The sequence below is a fragment of the Rhodnius prolixus genome, unplaced genomic scaffold, assembly GCF_049639745.1.
Source record: "Rhodnius prolixus isolate KJV_2025 unplaced genomic scaffold, Rpr scaffold_6, whole genome shotgun sequence".
NCBI classification, from domain to species: domain Eukaryota; kingdom Metazoa; phylum Arthropoda; class Insecta; order Hemiptera; family Reduviidae; genus Rhodnius; species Rhodnius prolixus.
In genome coordinates, this window is record NW_027411634.1 from 30,104,147 (window position 1) to 30,117,584 (window position 13,438).

The following is a 13,438-nucleotide window of genomic DNA, read 5'->3' on the forward strand; positions in this document are numbered from 1 at the left end:
TTTGTAACAGTTGATATTTTATTTTATATTCCCACTCACTTGCTATGAATGTAAAATTCTAAAAGCAATAAAGATATATATAGAAATAAAATTAAGGCGCGTCAATATCTTGGGATATTGCACCTTGATGTAGAGGTTTAAATAGAGGACTCATGATTGCTCCCTACCTATACATTTGTATACTTAGTAATTGTTAGCTTTGTACTCATAGTACAAGTAGATAACTTAGCTAGTTGTCTATTGAACGTTCTTTAAATAAATCTGCATGTTTTTGTTTAAGGTTTTAAAGAAAAGTATTGTTCAAACACGATTTACTAATTCAATTAAAGGTTTTTATCTCATCTAGATGGTAAATTATATCATTTATTAATAAACGAGCACGGTTTGTGCTGGAGCTGTACAAGATAAATAGAACCGTTTTTTCGGTGCTGAAATTCGATATTGAATAAATGTGATTGTTGGACAAAAATTGAGTTTTTCAAAACGTTTCGTTTTTTAATGCATAGTCAGAAGAAAATGGAAGAGTATGGAATGGCAAGAGTATTATAATATTATTTAAATCTATCCATATTACTTTTAATTATTGCACAAATTGTTTTCTCTTGTTTTTATTGAACGCTGAATTATCACAACTATTCAGCTAAAATTCCTTTATACGAAAATTTTCCCCAAATTACTAACATTTGTCACCTCATCCGGCTCGAAATGAAATATACAAAAATTATTATTACCAATATTTTCCTCATTTTATTATTTAATTTCTAGGCACATCAAGAAGAAATGGGTTAAACTATTGGAAGCTCTTACTGTGGGTTTTTTGACTGCATCTTGCGGAATGGCTTCAATATATTCACTCAATTATTGTAGAGACTATACAGAAGCTAGCCCAAAGTTTGCTGTTCAGGTATTTTTTTTTTATTATTATTATTAATTTAAAGCTAATTAGTACTATTTACAAATTAAATTTAGGTCAGCTCCTAAGAGCTTTACACACACATATATATTATTTAAATGAACATCTAATAAAGTTAATAAAGTTTCGGTTCGGTCTCTTATACTGTGTTGGCTCTTGATATTGTTGGTGAGATATTGACGGTATTGTGTGTTAAGCTTGAGGAAGAAATTGTGTTAGTAAGTTATCTCCTATTTTTCAGGTGGGGCTTAACATCTATCAATTAGGTATCGTGGATGGGGAGGGAAGCTCATACTTTACTATTATCATTAGTATTAACAAATAAAAAATAGCTATGCGCGGGATTCAAACTAGAGATCTTCCACTTACAAGTCCACGCTTGATTACCACTACCCCAACACTAGCCCTAAGTTGACTATTAGTTTGGAGAGTGGATGTCCTAAATTTCACTTCTGTTTGCATGTTTTTGAACATAATAAACCATGAGAAAAGCAATTCGTAGTCTCAAAGCTCTGTAGACGTTTTGTCATTGTGTTATTAGTTATCAAATCTTGTTAGTATAGGTTGATAAGGGGTTTTAGAAAGTCCTTACCCTGTAGTCCTGCGAGTATCCTATGTCTATTACTGTATATAGGGTTGTCTTAACTGGAGTGTACTATCTGGAATAAAAGATCCTTTGTTTTTTTTTTGTTAATATGGTCACGAAAATTTGTAGTTCTACGTTCCTGTATGTCAAGCAATGCCAAAAACGGGAGCTTCACCAGTCACTATAACTGCCGTATATTTTTTATCCACAAAATTGAATCTGTACGTTTTGTAAAAAATTACTCTTTTAAATATCTACTTAATTATAATTTTATATATACAAGTATTTATAAATATAAAATTTATATTTTAATATATTTCCTAGATGTTTTGCAGCGAGAGCAGACATAATGAACTTAGCGCTTTTTGGTTTCAAAAATCAGAAGACACACTTAGATCTCTCTTTCATGATCCCAAAGGTAAAGTAGTACATTTACTTAGTTATATAACAAAATGAACTTAACTTGATCTTATTACTTTTTATGTCTCGTAACCATGTTCAAATTATGTTTTAGGCTCATATAGTGTAGTTCCTTTAGTAGTTTTCTTCCTCATGTATTTCTGCATGTCAATCATGACAACTGGCCTAAGTGTGAGTGCAGGAGTGTTTGTACCCGCTTTACTTTCTGGTGCAGCCTGGGGCCGGCTTATAGGAATTGGCATACAACATGTATTCCCTGAAGCTGTGAGTTTTAATTAAATGACATAAAATAATGTGCTAGCTAGACTTAGAGTAACTTCTTGCGATCTTGTGTTATTTCTGACGGAATAGTAGCTCTCGAATTACTTAAAAAAAATACAAAGTACTAAAACAAGTATTCAAATAACATTTTAATAGTACTTCACATATTAATAGATTCCCAACTGGGAAATAACCAGTTAAACTAATTTGATAACGAGATGGAATAATCCTCTTCCAACTAAGACGGCTGTCTTCTAAGAAGTTTCAACACTTTCAGTGCGCCAAAACTATTTAAGGCTGTCCAACTATACGTAATTAAAAGTCTTTCATGTAATGCAAGGATACGAGGATAACTAAATACTCTGGGCATAACTATTCAAGAAGTAATCAATTTATTTACCGGCCGATTTTTTTATTTTGGTAGATTATTTGAGAGGTCGAGAGGTTCTGAGTGCTGCCCTGGGTAGAAATTAGCAGAAATTAGTAGAATTAATGAGCTTATTCTCGTACGCTGCAGTTTCTGGCATCCTGAATTTCCTTCCATCTATTCCTGCCTGACGCACAAGCATTTTTATGTTATAACCTCCGCTTCTTGTTTTACCTCGACGCTCCATCTATCTGATCCCTAACTTCTAAAATAGTGTATACGTTATTCATTTCTTTCCTGCCTAAACCGAAAATTAAACATTATTTAGTTCACGCCTCTCATTATAATGAAAAAAACTAAAATATATAGCAGGATGCAGTTTTGTTTTTGTTTTTTTTAGAAAAGGCCAGAGACAGTACTTAAAAAATAGAATTTTTTTTTTGTTTCTTTACGTTTCGAGAAAGAACACATTAACTTATGTATAATAAAGGGTGTTAATTTATCATCGATCAAATTTGATATAGAGAACAGAGGATTACGGATAAATTCAGAATCAGTTAAGTGTCTTTTAAGGAGTAAAATCGTAAAACATGAAAGTGAACTATTAAGAGGAAACCTAATGCCACATTAGATGAACACGATTTTCAAAAAGTAATTAAATTAGGAAAAAAGATCGAAAGCTTTCATCCTTGCAAGAAAGAAATATTAATTTTAATTTTAAATCCTTCGTTAGTTTTAGAATCTTGAAACATTAGTAGTAATCATTGCTTCATTGTGGCTTTGCAGACGTGGGCTGAACCAGCGAAGTATGCAGTAATAGGAGCAGCAGCGCATCTTGGTGGAATTTGTAGGATATCAATATCATTAACAGTAATGATGATAGAAGCAACTGGCAATATTACATTCGGTCTCCCTTTAATGTTAACTCTTATCACTACAAAATGGATTGGAGATTTTTTTACAGAGGTGAGTGAAATTTTAAGAAATCATATTAATAATTTTTAAATCTTTTTTGATGAAGAATCAGTGTAAACAAATTGTTAACTGAAATATAATTTCGTTTACAGGGAGTATACGAAATGCAAATTTATTTGAATGGTGTGCCATTACTGCCCTCAGATCCACCACCTTTATCTTCTGATATCAAGGCAACAGATGTGATGTCTGCCCCTCCTGTAGTTTTCCCCTCTAAAGTTAAAGTTGCCCGTATAATAGATACTTTAGATAATGTCCCTCATAATGGTTTTCCCATCGTTGACCCCTCTATTTCCACTAGCCATGTAAGTATGTGTTCTACTTAGTTATTTTCTATTAAGTTATAAGAGCTTTGTTCGCCAAGATTTTTGAAGTGCTTTACTACCCAGAATGTATTCTGAAAACTATTAATTTTCCATTCTGTTAGTTCTGTAAATTAGTTCAGTAAATTATCCCCTTAAGCAGACAATTAGAAAAACATTTCTAAATTATTGATTATATAAGCTGCTATTTGTAATTTAAAACAGATTTAATTTCAACTATTTTTCAGGGTGTATTAAAATCAGCTGGTAGACTGAAAGGTCTCATATTGAAATCTCAGCTATTGATTTTATTGCACAGTAAATCATTTAATGAGCTTGCCCCAACGACCAGTGATCAATTACGGAAAAAATTGCATATGTTCAGAGAAGCTTATGCTAAATATCAAAAAATTCAGGTACGAAATTAGAAAGTTATTTATAAAGCCATTGATTTACGCGATATTTTTTCTCTTTAATTTATTTACAATTAAAATATAAATTTCATTTGATACTGCTATGTATTATTCAAATTCTAACTTAGAAATTGGCAAACTAGAGGAGGAAATTGAGAGTTACTATAACACTGTAACTATTATAACAAACTCGATGTCTTCTTTAATCTGAGATCTAAAAACTTAACTTTCATTGAATTAGGAAATCTTGTTTCACAATTGCATTAATAAGTGTAATGTTTTTTTCCCTGATAGTTACGTTCAGGATGGATAGAGGTAAGCTACTCAAGTGTACATAATAGCAGTTTTTAATTTGTTTAATTTATTTGCAAAACTATTAGCGAAATGGCAATTCCATTTTACAGGATGTGCAGATAACAGAGGAAGATTACAATCAGACACTGGATCTGCGGCCATATATGAATCCTTCTCCTTATACTGTTAAATTGGTAAATTAATTTTGTTTTTTTTAGTTATAAGGCCATTTACAAGAAATCATTCAAGACATTTCGAAATACAAAAAATTATTATTGTCAGGCGCAAATGACTAATGTCGTCAATCTCGATCGTCAGAAAAAACAATTTTTTTCTTACATTTTGAATAATATTAATCCTAAATATAGCTGCCCAGTTGAATCTAGAATATTAATTCTCAGCCTCTGGATAGCGATAACATGAAGAATGAATTTCTAAAGCCGATAGAAAATCTGAAACCGTACAAAATTAATGGAGCAAGAGTAAAATCTACTCTCAATAATAATAAGTATTGCGAATGCAATTCAGTATTCGACAATTTTGTTTTTTCTGTTCAATATCGCCACTGATTTTGATAATTAAAGTAGCCCTTTGACTGAAACTATGTAAAGTACAAGGTAATGTTTTTCGCAATAGACAAAACATTGTGTTTAAAACTCTATAAAAGAACTAATCTGAAGAAGTACATTGTGTTTAAAACTTTATAAAAGAACTAATCTGAAGAAGTCTGTCGCAATATTAGTTTAAAATGGGCTATCAGAGCGTTCTCAACTCAAAGATCTTAGATTCTTGCGTTGCGACGTCAGTCCTTAAAATACAGTTATCCTGTTATGAATATTTATAGATGTATGCTTGAAATATTTTAAGTATTACTAGATTAATCCAGTAACCAAAACTGTTAAAGCAAATATCATGACTTATATTTATTTTTCAATTAATGTTAGTCTGTCTTTCGCTTGCAGGATGCATCACTGCCAAGAATTTTTAGGCTTTTTCGAGGATTAGGACTTAGGCATATAATTGTGGTGAACGATATAAATGAAGTAAGTAAGGATTTTAATTATCAAAAGTAAATTTTATTTCTTAGGATTATAAATGAATGATTAAATTATATGAAAACTAATTATTATTAGTGAAAAAATTTACTTGAAAAGTAATTATTTACTATTCTCTCCAAGTAATAACGATTTTTTTATTTATTATTAAAAGGAAACTAAGCCTATCGGCTCAGTTACATATCTGCTTTACTAAATCGATTAGTGCTTTTAATAATAAATATCAGGTAATAATATTAAACATTTTTCTCATAAAGAACTGTTTCCGAAGCATATACCAGAAACATATATTTTTGCTTAAAGACAGGAAACATGTACTTTCGGTTTGAAGTCACTTTTTAACATGTGACACGATGGCAATACTTAGAAAGTTTTTTAAGATTTAAGAAGCGTAATCTTTTGAGACAATCTTTTCTTCACACTATCGACTTCTCAACAATGCCTTCCCGTTACAAATAGCACTGTTCATCACTGAGCAGTAAGTTGTAAGGTTGAAGAGAAAATCTATATGGGGCGTTCTAAATATTCATGTTATTTATTTATTATTATAGATTAGTGTTAAAACCTTGGATGAGGTTAATATGTACCAATTTATTAATTTAAATACACAACTCGTTTAATTAACTTTTTTCCTATATATAGGTAGTTGGTATAGTTACAAGAAAGGACTTAGCAAGGTACCGCACGTGGAGACATGCAGGTGCGATGGGCCTAAAAGAATTGAGAGTACAAGTATGACAAGGTAATCATTTTATTTTTTAATGTATACATACTCGAAAAAAATTATAAACACAGGAATTGCATCCATTGACAGAAAGACAGTAAGTTCACTGAAGCCGGCAGGTTTGATGTAGTCCGAATTTTCGTTAAACTTTCAATCATTTTCTTCAGATTAAGAGTTGGTTTGGGTATAAACACACTTTCTCTTTTTTTTTTTTTCCTTGTTAATTAAAGACTTGCGAATATCTAAGGACATAGATGCCCGAAACTTTATCAGTGCCCTATCTAGTATACTGCACAGTATTTTCTCACCAGAGAAAGTGAGCTGTAGAGAGAGGCTCTTATGAAAAGAAAATCAATGGGTAGCTCACTAAATTTGTCCATTTACCAGCCATTGCACTTCCAGCTGAGCAATACCTATTAACCCACTGTTCTCGAAGAAATTGGTAACGAGAATATTGAATAGGGTATCACTCTTGTGGAAATGGCAGTTTAGAGAAGATTGAGGTTACAAGTACTGCCGGTAATAATTAACTTGTTGGTCTAATATTCAAGCCATCAGTGCCTACAGAAGACTACGGCAAAAGGGAGTTTAACTGTTTGCAAAACTCAATCAAAACTACTAATAGTTTTAATTTTTTTTACATTCTGAAATGTAACTTTTGTAAATAGTTGGAATTAAATAAACACTTATTATTATTATTACTAATAGTTTTATAGCCACCTTGTAACTAAGATAATATGTTAAATTTTGCAAAAAAAAAAGGCGAATTTTTTCACGTGTCCCACTGTCTAAAAGTAATCAATATCAATTTCGTTATGTTTTAATTGACAGAGGAGAATGCTGTGGTTGGAGAGGGAACTAGTACCGGACTAGAAGAACAACTGGAAGAAACTATTTAAGTGCCAACCTCAGCAATGATTTTCGTAAGAGAGTAATAAATTAAAAAGAAAAAATCTCTGTTCCCCGTCTTATCCTTAAACCCTGTCATAGACATTGTAATAAAATAAAAACAAAAGCAAGGGACACTTGGGATGAATTAACTAGTAGATGATATTTAAAGAAATCAGTTTTTTACACACTTAAATTATGTTATTTTTATTATTACGTGCCAAAGAACTATTATAATATGAAAAAGCTAGAAGAGAGGACGATCAAAAGTATATATTATTTTTTGCCATTTAACTTATTTTAAGTTTCTAAAGAGGATAACAAATTTCAAAAGCATACGTGATTGTTACTTAATTTATATTACTTAAATTATTATGAATAAAATATATAAAAAAAGGACATTCCCAAAATACACCTGTTAAGTATTATTGACAATAAAAATGAAAAAGTTTATAAAAAATAAAACACAAAGGTTGTAAGCTGATTAAAAAAATATATATATGTTTTAATTTCGTTTAGTTTAATAAAAAAAAAATATTTATGAATGGAAACTAATTTATTTTCTTATAAGTTCCCCATAATTGTTTCAAAAAAAATTAAAATAAATTTGCGCTTCCCTAAATTACCCAATTTATGTGTATATATAATATAAATAATAAAAACTCAGTACGCAAAATTGATGGAAAACAATTTGGAATGTTATGTTGCTGTCTTGCCTTATCAAAAGAAAATAAAAATAAAATAAAATTAAGGTATAAAAAGAAAATACCAAAATAGGAAAATTTTGCATAGTGTTTTAAAAAAATCATGTTTTGGACTTTTATTATTTATATTTATTTTTTGTGATGGCAGATTTGTTGAAGAAATAACATTGTAAGAAAAAATTAATTTAAATACTTTAAATTGCAATATGAACTGAAGGCAATATTTAATAGGAGGTAGTGTCGTCTATAGGTTTAGTCATGTAGTTTTAAATAAACTAGTGAATTTATGTTTCCTATGGAAATTTATTCAAATTAAAAACAAACAAACTAACAAAGCAAAAAAGAAATAAAAAATATATAAACAAACCTTTGACGCTCACTCGGGATAACTATGCCAATTTAATTGTGTCAAAAACAAAAAAGTATTTTTTAAAAAAAATACTAATTTAAATAAAAAAAGTTAGGAAAAAGTTTTTAGTAATTTTTAGGAGACTGACATACTTATGGCTAGCCCATAGTTGCAGTTGTAAAAATATTTTTTTTTTCTTTTAAATTAAGAAAGAATTAAGAAAACTTATTAGAAATCACTATTCTTTATTGGCAGGTCCAATAATTTTTATGCAATTTCTAATATTTAAATGTGTTTTTTTGCACTTCTAAGCAGAGAATAAAATGAACGTAATATAAAAATACATTGAGCGAAGGGGAAAAACACATCCTTACTTGTTTGAGATATTACCATTTACGACCCGCTGTAGAAAGGGACTACGCAGTAAATGTTGTTGAGGCAATTAGTCTAGAATCCATTTCCTAGCCTTCTCACGTCTACTAATGATAGTTGGCGAGTAGGTACTCATGTGGGGATGGGACTCTAAACCATCCACATCCATTTGGTACCGTTACTGAATATTTCAGCGCATTACTAGGTCTCCACTCTCTTCATGCACCTGAAATAATCCACGTTGCTTGAAAAGGGACTACCTAAGTTAACTAGATGTAAGCATTTACGAAATCATCGTGAAAGAGTTTCACAGTGCGTGATTTCCTTATCAAGTCAATCATGTGTACCTAACCTACTTCGTCACATTTACTTTTTACATTATTGCACTATGTTTCCTTTAAAGAGAGGTGGAAAAATACTCAGTGTTTGTGAATTTGGCGATTTACCTTGGTTTGAAAAACGTAATTTAAGCAAGATATTTTGAGGAACATACTTATTAAGCCGTTGTCTCAAATAAACAAGGTGTTCCCCACTATCTTTACTTGAGCACGCTCATTTAACTGCATTCGTATTATCTTAGCTCTTATTTTAAAAATGAAATACTATAATATACTAAGTGCCAAAACACATCTAAGTATTTGAATAAGCTAACTTTCTAAACATACAAAACAAAAATAAATTTCTTAGCCTTTCCATTTCAAATTGTGGTTATATTGATGAAAATTATTTTTCATGTTCTCGTTAAAGAAACAAAAGTAAATTATTTAACTTTTACCGTTTGTTGGATGTCAGATTAGTCTATTTCTTGTATGAGTGGGGCCCCCCATTAGTGATTAGCGAATTATGTGATACATGTGAAAAAAGAAAAATTATTTCCTGTTGTCAATAGGAGAGATTAAAAAAATAATAAAAATCGTTTTTATATAGATATTTAATGTTGACACTTAGTTGGATAGGAATGTGTGATAAACAAAAACTTTAAACAAAACAGATTATAGGTAGAAATGAAAAATATTGTAATAATACTCTACCAAAAAAAAAAAAACTGTTGGATGTTACATGCTTTTTTTGTTGCCTTTTATATTTCGTATTCTTTATTTACAATGTTTAAAAAAATATGAGAAACGATATTTTTTTTTCTAAAAAAGAGGAGAACAATTGCGAAAAGTACAAACATGAGTACAAAAAAGCATTCATTTAACTCTTATATGCTTCTCTTTTGTTTTCATTTTCTGGTTTTTATTAGATTGTGTTTTAAAATTTTTATTTGAAAAATACTTGTGTTTGTCTCGCAATAGTCCCTCTCATCAAAAACAGAAATCCCGTATAAAAAAAGAAATTGTAGGAAGAAAAAAAAAAAAAGAAATGGTCAATTTTATTTCAAAATACTACTTACTTGTGTATTTCAAGTCAATTAATTTGTTTCTATTCCTTGCCTTCTTCCATTATAGTGATAATAATGTTATTAAGAGTTATATTAAAAACTAAAAAATAAATTAAATTAAAAAATGGGTTATTGTAAAATAAGAGATGAATTTAAAATAAGAAAATTTTAATTAAAAAAAAGACAGCACTGAACAAAAATGTTAAAAATATATTAACAGGAAACTGAAAGATTTTCAAATAGGCCTACTTAAATGTAAAACTGTAATCTTCTTATATATATATATATATAATATAAAATAGAATAAAGGCTTTATATCATTCCAACCTTCAACTACTTGTCGTTAGTGTTTTTACCTAATTAATTATATAAAAACAAAAAAATACAAGAATTTAAGAAAGTAACATTCAATTAGACTATTGTTAGTTATATCATCTTATTACTGCTTTGTTTTAATCTGTTGAAAAGTTTAGTATTTAAAAAAAACAAAAAACGAAAAATAACTAAAACAAGGTTTTCAGAAATAAACATAACAAAAAAGTTTTTAAATACCGAGTTATTAGTTACTTGATTATTACAATAATTTTTTTTATCTAATTTTTAAAAGCAATGCTTTCCCATTATTCGCGGTAGTTGTCTTGTGGGTTTGCGTGTAACCAATGTCGATGTGGGTACTACATATGTTGAGTTTAGGCTATTATGCAAGTATGTACTTTAAATTCCAAAATGTGTAAATATGTGAGCACAGCATTTGTTTGATTCAACTACAATGAGAGTGACTTCAATTTAAACCCATATGTTTTTGCACCGTCACTTTTCAGTACCTCTGGGCTTGAGGTATTTTTTAGAATCTGAACGAACAAATCATACAATTTTCTATAAACTAAACCAAAATGATTACACTCTATTATTTTTATAATTAATGTTCTGCAATGAGCTATTTTTCTGCCAGCTGTTGGAATAGCATTCGGTTTAGGAAAACAAAACTGTTTTCATTTCAACTTCGTTGAAAGTGAGCTACTACCGGGGCAAGTGGTAATCCAAAAAGCTAACTTGGATTACAGAGTGGGTGTAAAAGAAATTCAGTACCTTCAAGTATTTCTTTTTAAGTACTTGAAGCAAAAATCAAACGTCATCTTGCTGTAACAAAAATTTGCAATAGTCAAGAGCTGGAAATCGTTGATTTTTGAGTTCATTCCACTAGTTTTTGGCAGTGTAGTTGGCTGTTCCAGAAATTGTTCAACCGGAAAACTGTCGGGCCGGGATCCAACAATGACTCTTAATTGCACTTAATATCACATTAATACTACATCACAAGGCTTTTGGTTTTTAAAAAAGCTCATAAGTGAACTGAACATTTGAATAGGGCGTAATTAGAAATAACTACAGAGAAAAAAGATTAATACATTTATTAGAAGTATGTGGACGGGCTTTTACGTTCTTGGAACTTCTTTTGTAGGAGACTGAGTAGATTTTGTAGATTGTATTAAAAGGGCGGTTCCACCAAAAAGGTGAAGGAACGCAGGCAATCCAAAATGCCCATTGTTCCCCGCCCACCCCTCATCTCATCAGAAATACCGGGGTTTAAAAACAAATCCGGCTAAAAGTTACCAGATGCTAATTAGGAAACTGAGTTAAGTACGTTTTATTCAAAAGAAGTTCAAAAATTCAAAAGTAAGTACCCATTTCCTGACAGACTTTTGAGTTTAATGCAGAACTCTCCTACATCTCCATTTTAGTTTACCCGTAAGAATTCTGGCTACTATCAATAGACTCTGACGGTTCTAAAGCAGGCACACGAGTACTAAAGGTTGGATTTAATTCAACTGCTTCAAGTAAAGCCTTATCTTCTTCATGTTTATCAAGCTTATAACGAGGGACCCGAGTTCCTTTCCGTTTTAACAATTTTTTTTGTAACCATTTCCTTTCTAAGGTTTGATATATATATATCAAGTACTCTCTTGTTCTTTTGAAAAAGCTCTTCAATGCACTAAAAATTTAAAGGGGACGTAGATAGTAATAACCTACAGAAACTTAAAAATTAATATATGTATTGTTATGTAGATGGGTTTTAACATCCATGGCACTTTTTATAATAGACATTATATGTGCAGTATATATTTAATTTACTGAGTTGACAATGTTTAAAATAAAGCGTTTGCTACACGTTCCGCGAATATTTGCACCGTGGATAATAGGACAGCATTACCTATATGTATTAAAAAATAAATTATAATATTTGTGTACCAATTTGTCAAAGCATGCATTTTCAAATTAAATCTTTAAATAAAAAATCAAAACTTTTTTCTAATTATTTACTTTTCAAAACAATACAAAAAGAAGTTCTTATAAAAAAAAAAAAAAACTGAAGAGTTCAATTAATGGAATATAATTCGTTTAAATAAAAAGTATAAGTTATTAAAAAACCTTGCAGTGTACTTCTCTTCTTTATGTTTTATTTTTTGATGATTTCTTTGTGGATAATAGTTATTATCTATTTTCTTCAACATACTATTTTTATTTTTGTTTTAATATTGGTTAAATTAATGGAAAAATTGTACTTCGTTTAGAGAGAAATGGTGTGCGGATAACAATATATCTGTCTTTACGCATTTGAAAAAGCGGAAGTTCAGATGCCATACATACTATTCCTATTTTAATGAAAATGTAGCAGCACGAGCCATTAATTTATGAGATCGACTTAAAGATCTTTTTCAGAGGGAGAGAGCTGAAGATCAGAATAACATCCAGAACTAAGTCCTTCGTAACTGTCAGCTCAATATTATTGAATAAATCCTTCCAAATGAATCGTTCATTTTATTAGAAATATAATTTATCATTCTTAACACAGAAAGAAATGAGCCACATTTTGGAGGTTTTACTGAATTTAATGCTACCTCGCTGAATAATCGGGCTTATGCAAGATATTTTGTTGAATTTGAGTGATAAAGGAGGGACACCCACGATAGATTACGTCACTGACTCTCTGTTGGTGACGGTAAAATAGCTTAGGCTGTAGTATACTATAAGGTAAAATACTGGAAATGAAGAAAAAGAGGATAGGCTGTTTAAACGTCTTATTGAGAGTTCTGTGGCTGCCAGTTCAAATTGAACCTTCTGGCAGAACTCAGTTCTCATTCCTTGGGGAGCTTCTGATAGACTATGAATCTATGCTTAGTTATTCTAAATATTCGGTCTACAGACAATATCTATTTGATAGTTCTAGTACAGTTTTGTCTGAGATTGAAAAAGTGGATGTTATCTCTTTTTCTGTAGATCTCAAACCACGTGGGGATTAAGGAAATGTAAATGCTGGAGTGCACTTCCTGGCAAACATCCCCACCTTTGCCTTATTAGAATACAGCTGAGACGTCTATCAACTGTGCCATGAAAAATTGAGTTTGGGTACTTACACTAGAAAAGAAATAAAG

The 13,438-nt window shown here is 30.3% G+C and overlaps 1 protein-coding gene across 4 annotated transcripts in view; it reads left to right on the forward strand.

Annotated features, from left to right (window-relative positions):
• The window catches only part of LOC141460228 (H(+)/Cl(-) exchange transporter 7-like), a 36,871-nt gene extending 26,531 nt beyond the window's left edge, over positions 1-10,340 (forward strand). For 2 of the 4 annotated variants that reach the window (XM_074140048.1, XM_074140047.1), the window contains exons 9-19: positions 766-904; positions 1,824-1,917; positions 2,014-2,183; positions 3,334-3,513; positions 3,615-3,827; positions 4,073-4,240; positions 4,532-4,552; positions 4,642-4,725; positions 5,494-5,574; positions 6,229-6,328; positions 7,142-10,340. In XM_074140048.1, coding sequence (XP_073996149.1) covers positions 766-904; positions 1,824-1,917; positions 2,014-2,183; positions 3,334-3,513; positions 3,615-3,827; positions 4,073-4,240; positions 4,532-4,552; positions 4,642-4,725; positions 5,494-5,574; positions 6,229-6,324 — 1,246 coding nt within the window. In that variant the 3' untranslated portion in view covers positions 6,325-6,328; positions 7,142-10,340. The other 2 variants (XM_074140049.1, XM_074140050.1) reach the window with 2 other exon arrangements.
• Positions 10,341-13,438: the final 3,098 nt, after the last annotated feature.